General features: G+C 45.8%; 1 protein-coding gene across 1 annotated transcript; it reads right to left on the bottom strand.

The window, feature by feature from the left end:
- Nucleotides 1-955: 955 nt before the first annotated feature.
- On the bottom strand, nucleotides 956-2,801 carry LOC109770582 (UDP-glycosyltransferase 90A1). The gene has a single exon (XM_020329291.4). The coding sequence runs from the start codon at nucleotides 2,568-2,570 to the stop codon at nucleotides 1,092-1,094; it is 1,479 nt and encodes a 492-aa protein (XP_020184880.1). The 5' UTR covers nucleotides 2,571-2,801; the 3' UTR covers nucleotides 956-1,091.
- Between the last annotated feature and the right edge of the window lie 2,936 nt (nucleotides 2,802-5,737).

The following is a 5,737-nucleotide window of genomic DNA, read 5'->3' on the forward strand; positions in this document are numbered from 1 at the left end:
CAATTCTATTTGGCGCTTCTGCGTTAAATAGTGTGTTAATGGTACATAGCGCGCGTAGGTTTCCCATTGGTCGGCTCATATAAGTTACTAAGATTAGTTTTTTCTCTACCTGGTTTGGTTTTGGGAAACTTTCAAAAGCTTCCGACTAGGTTCTTTCCGCCGTTTTTTTCTCTGTGTTTTCTGACATGTTTTCGTTTGGGTTTTTTAATTTTCTTTTTGGTTCTATTTTTAATTTTTTTCTCTATTTGTGATTTCTTTTTTTAAGTTCATGGCATTTTTTCGAATGCATGAATTGTTTTTCAAATCATTGATATTTAAATTTCCTAAACATTTTTTAAAAGCACAAAATTGCATTAGAACTGTGATTTTTTTCAAATTCATGAACTTTAAAAAATATGAACTTACTTTAAAATCTATAGACTTTTTTCAACTCCGTAAAGAAATTTAATTTGACAAAATTATTCAAAATTAGAAAACCCATATTATTTTTCCTGCGAAAGCTGACCAACAACAACAGAAAAGGAGCCAAAAAAGAGATTAGTGAGCGAGCATACAGGCAAACAAGGCGTGCGAACACACCCCTTTTGCGCTATAGGAATGAGAGTTGTCAATATCACTTTCTCGTAGCTGGTTTCTGTTAGTGCCCCAACTTGCTCCACCTTTGGCCCCTTCTCCATTTCTGCTCTTAGACTTGCTTCCTCTTCCGCTGGTATTTAATGTGCGTCTCAATGGCCGGTTGAACGACAATGTATTTTCGTTTGAGCAATTAAAAGGAAAGAGGACGTCCGGTTGGAAGAAAAGAAAGCATTATGTGGCAACATGTAGGCTACCAGGTAGTTTTTTTTTTTGTTCACTGGTTTTGACCAGCATTCAACACTTTTTTCAGGCTAGTAGTCCCCAAAAAAGAATTAAATGGTCCCAAATTAAGTACTCCCAAGAGAGAAAACAACCGTGTTCAATCAATTTCATATAAATATTTCCATCCAAGACCTGAGAAGTAAATGCCAGTGACCAACATAAATGTTTGGTATAGCTACAGAGCACAACACCACATTATTTGTTGAAAAGAAAAACGATGACAATTAAACATTTCAAGACTCCTCCTTGCTTGGCTCAACATTCGCATGCATGTTGGGTGCACACAGCTCACCGATCATCTCCTCCACTGCTCTCCAAGAAGACCCTCTCTCCAATACGGACTCCATAGCTACCATCGATAACTCGGCAACATTCTTTGCCGCTTCCGTTCCGACCTCTCCGAGCATAAGCTTCCTGACCACTTCTGATATTTCCTGGCTCGTGACCAAACCCCGCATCGTTCTATCACTCGTGTGGACCCTAACCGCGATCTTGAGCTCATCGACTACAAACGCTGCGTTGAAAGGTTGATCGGCATGCATGGGCCAAACTGCCAGTGGCACAGCAGCCGTGACGCTCTCCAGCACCGAGTTCCACCCGCAGTGACTGAGAAACCCTCTCACGCTCTCGTGCTGCAAAATCCCCAATTGATCCACCCACTCTCTCACCACCAAGCCTCTGTCCTTGGTACGCTCCTCGAACCCTGCACCAAGATCGATATTATCGGGCCTCACGGCCCATATGAAATCTACCTCGGCCCGCTCCAGCCCGTCTGCAACTTCCTTCAGCTGCACCTCTGGGATCGCGGCCAGCGTCCCGAGCGCGACGTACAGCACGGCCCGGCCGGCGGCTGCCTTCCCATCCAGCCACTCCATCCATGATGGCCGGTCGGCGTTGCCCGATGAAGAAGAAGACGGGGGCTGCGAGAGGCAGAGCGGGCCGATGGCCCAGGCCGTTGGCCCGTAGTGCTTGTTCCAGAACTCCATGTACGGGCTCTCTAGGCCTTGGAAGGTGTTGACGATCAGGCCATGGCTCTCCTCTATGGCCTTCCCCAGCTTGCCGTCCAGCTCCATCATCGGCGCGACCCACGACGGGTCGCCGAAGGGCGCCATCAAGTCCTCGAAGGTGAGCTTGATGTGCGGGAACTCAGGCACCGTGAACGTCGCCGGATTGCCGTCGCCGTCGAAGTCGGCGTGCTGCAGCGCCGGGCACGGGTCGTGGGTGATGCGCAGCTCCCGCATGACCTGTGCGAACGCCGAGATGCCAAAGAACGACACCTTCGGGACGCCGAGCGTGGCCGCCGACGCGTTCGTCCAGTACAGGAACGCGTCGGCGACGAGGAGGCTGGCCGGAGGTTCCATGGCGGCGAGCGACGCCTCGAGCTGTGGCTGGAGCAGCGACACGCCGTGTGCGAAGGCGACAAAGGAGGCCATGGACGTGACCGCCTCGGCGCTCTCCACGCCCGGCGGGACGCCCGAAACGTCGGCGGGGAACGCGAGCTCGACGATGGCCGTGTCGTCGGCCCCGGACAGTCCCTCGCGGACAAAGGCCGCGTTGCCATGAGTTGTGAAGAAGGTGACGGTGGCGAGGCCGCGACGACGGAGGTGGTGGACAAGCTGGATGAGCGGGATGGTGTGGCCCTTGGCCATGAAGGGGAAGATTGCTATGTGAGGGAGGACATGGGATTCCGTGGAGGAAGAAGCAACAGCCATCGCAGTGGAGGGTGCAACGCAAGCTAGTCAGAGGGTTTTCTGCGTGTGATTCATGGTTAGCAGCAGGCACAATTTATAGCAAATGTAAACTTTCGTCAACTATGCTCAATCATGGAGCTGGGTTAGATATCGATAAACCAAATATACCAAAGAAGTGAGAGTAAAGAGCTGTAAGGCATCAATGATCTGTTCACTATTTGTTTAGAATGGCTGCATTTCACTGATGGCCACCCAATAAATAAAAATGAGATTAGTCGTTTGTATATTATGGGTAGAATATATTCGGATATTGGGAACACAAAGCTATCGCATCAGCTTCCACAGAAAGTCATGGAAAATGGATTTGGGGGGACACATGGAACATCTTTTGTCATCTTGAAGATACCAATCTAAGCATGTAGAGAGCTGTATTATGGAAATAGTGCAATAGTCCAGTGATCACCCAAAACAGTGCAAACTACTCCCTCCGTTCCAAAATATAAGTCTTTTTAGAGATTTCAAATGGACTACCACATATGGATGTATATAGACATATTTTAGTACGTAGATTCACTCATTTTGCTTCGTATGTAGTCACTTGTTGAAATCTCTACAAAGACCTATATTTAGGAACGGAGGGTGTAGTAATGTACGGCAGCAGTGCTAACTGGCGCTCACCTTTTCATGGAGATGCGAGGACCAGGCAGACGACCAAAACCCTAGCCACCGCCCCATCTACTTCCTTCGTCCCCGCTGTCGGGGCATGTCGCTGGGTAAAGCCCGTGTGGCGCCAGCGTCATCTGGGAGGTCCTGATGGGGGGCGGCCTCCTTGTGGAGGAGTTGAAGGGTTGCTGCGGGATGGTGAAGGAGATGTGTGTTCGAGTTGCAGTCTTCCTTGAGCAGTGCTCCACGGTGGCGTTTGCGATCTAGCGCAAGATCTTCAATGGGGATCCGGCCTGAGGGAGTCGATGCGTGGTTCTGTATTGCGTCCAGCTTGACATCAAGCCTGGACTTGTCGTGCAGCATCATCGGTGACTTTTTTTAGGTATTCTTTAGGGAGTTTTTGAGTTTGGTTTTGGGCGCCAAAGCGGCGGCTTTGTTCCAATGTAGGAATAATATTCTCCCTCGTCTTTCCCCCTTCTATTGTTGTGCTTATCACCGGCGGGGGCATGTGGAGCCGTGTCTTCGGTGGGGGTGTGTGGACCTGTGTAGCCAATAGCAATAGGTCATACAATTATTTTGAAGAAACCAATAGGTAATGCATAATTTAATAGGGTCTGTCCAGGGCACATCTAGATGTGCCCTAATTATTGCACATCTAAGTGACTCAATCAAACTACAAAAAAAAAAGAAAAAGAAAGAAAATGTTTGCATGAATCGTAGCGTAAAGTCAATGACATATGACTTATATGTGCAATACTTAGAGTACATCTAGATGTGCTTTAGCAAAACTGAATTTTAATACGCGTTTAGTTTGTATAGCATAGGACATATCTGTCGCTTGTCCATCAAGATGTTAGACATTTCCACATGAACCGAAACACAATTTTTCTGCTATTTCTATATGAAAGATTGGTGCACCTTCGATCCTTTTCTTATTGCATTGAATTTACTAAGCCACTTACTCAAGGCACTTCATATTTTAGGTCACCTTCATAAAATATCCATGGTATAGTCAAAACAACACGTCGTATGATTGTGACATGTAAGCGACAATGAACGTTTGACTTTCAAGTTTGAAGTGCTGCAAGCTATCAATCAAACATATTTTTTGACAAAGGATAAAACATTAATATTAAGTTTGTACTAATTACATCTGGCATTTGCAATAACATAATATTATTGATTGCAACAATATAATATCAAAAGCGAGTCAAGATACAAAGGATGTACGTAGGTAAAAAGATAAAAATAAGAATAATGTAAAAAAGAAAGATGACACGACCAACCAAGCGCACAAAGAAACAACACCATCATCCATCTTCCTTAATTACGAGAAAGGTTCTTCAAAAGCAGCGCCTCTATGAAAGAAACCACGTGCAAGGGCCGCCATTGTCAAGTCAAACCATTGATGGTTGGATCTTGAGTTTTTGCCTCAGAGAGCACATTTGAGCAAACTTCAAAGCAATGCCTTCATCAAGGACACGGCACGTACACATAGCCATTGCAAGATGCAGCCAACGAAGGTCAGACCTACGAATTTTCACCCTCGAGCTTGAGACCCGATACTCGAAAAGCACCACCTAGGTGATGTCACTTTCTGTTGATGCTACCCCTTGCCAAAGAAAACGGTGTTGCACGGAGGGCACGCCCACATCAAAGTCACAGGAAATTGAAATCCAAACATATTAATATCCTCAACTAACATTCCTAAAAAAATCCTCAACTAACACATAATTTTATCAAACATGCCAGAGTAGTAGGCTGCAGGGATGGATGTTGACCAAGTACCAATGGCAGAGCTACAGCCAGGCCCGATGGGCCATGACCCGCCCAACATTTTGAAATTTGTACACAACTTTTTTTACTTTTGGGCCTTAGATCACCAGCCACACGCTATTTCTTCCATTTTGGCCCGCCCAGCCCGCCCAGAGTTGGGCTTCAAGCTCCGCCACTGCCGAGTACAGCCTTGCACATCCTTGCAGCGGGGTGCATCAATCTTCTCGCCTCATCCTATTATAGAAGTTGTTCACGATTGTTATAAAGTTTTTGAACCCGGATGCACTGGGTAGACATGACCTAATATATCTTCCGGGTTTGGCTATGTACCCCAAAACTCAAGCTGCAAGGGGCCTTTTTCCAAACTTAGTTGTGGAGTTTTTTTTTTTGCGTGGTAGTTGAGGAGTAAATTAAACCAGTTAATGCATGAAGTCGTTGTCTTCTTCATTAACTTAACGTTATACAGAGCTGCTATCGAGATGGCGTGTAGAGCAGCACATGGGCTGCTATACTCGACACTAGAGATCTTATATACATGTTTCTAGGAGTAGGGCATTTTGAAGACCGAGCTCCATGGAGCCCTTTATTTTGAATAATTCAAAATTCATAAATTTCAGTTCAAAAAATTCTGAACAAAAAATACACATGTATGCAAAGATGTAAAGTGTATGTGTGAAAATTTTCAAGATGAAATACCTTGAATTGCGAGCTGTACAAAAAAACTAAAATCATGGACTTTATAGATGAAC

The sequence above is a fragment of the Aegilops tauschii genome, chromosome 5 (assembly GCF_002575655.3).
Source record: "Aegilops tauschii subsp. strangulata cultivar AL8/78 chromosome 5, Aet v6.0, whole genome shotgun sequence".
In the NCBI taxonomy this organism is placed as follows: Eukaryota; Viridiplantae; Streptophyta; class Magnoliopsida; order Poales; family Poaceae; genus Aegilops; species Aegilops tauschii.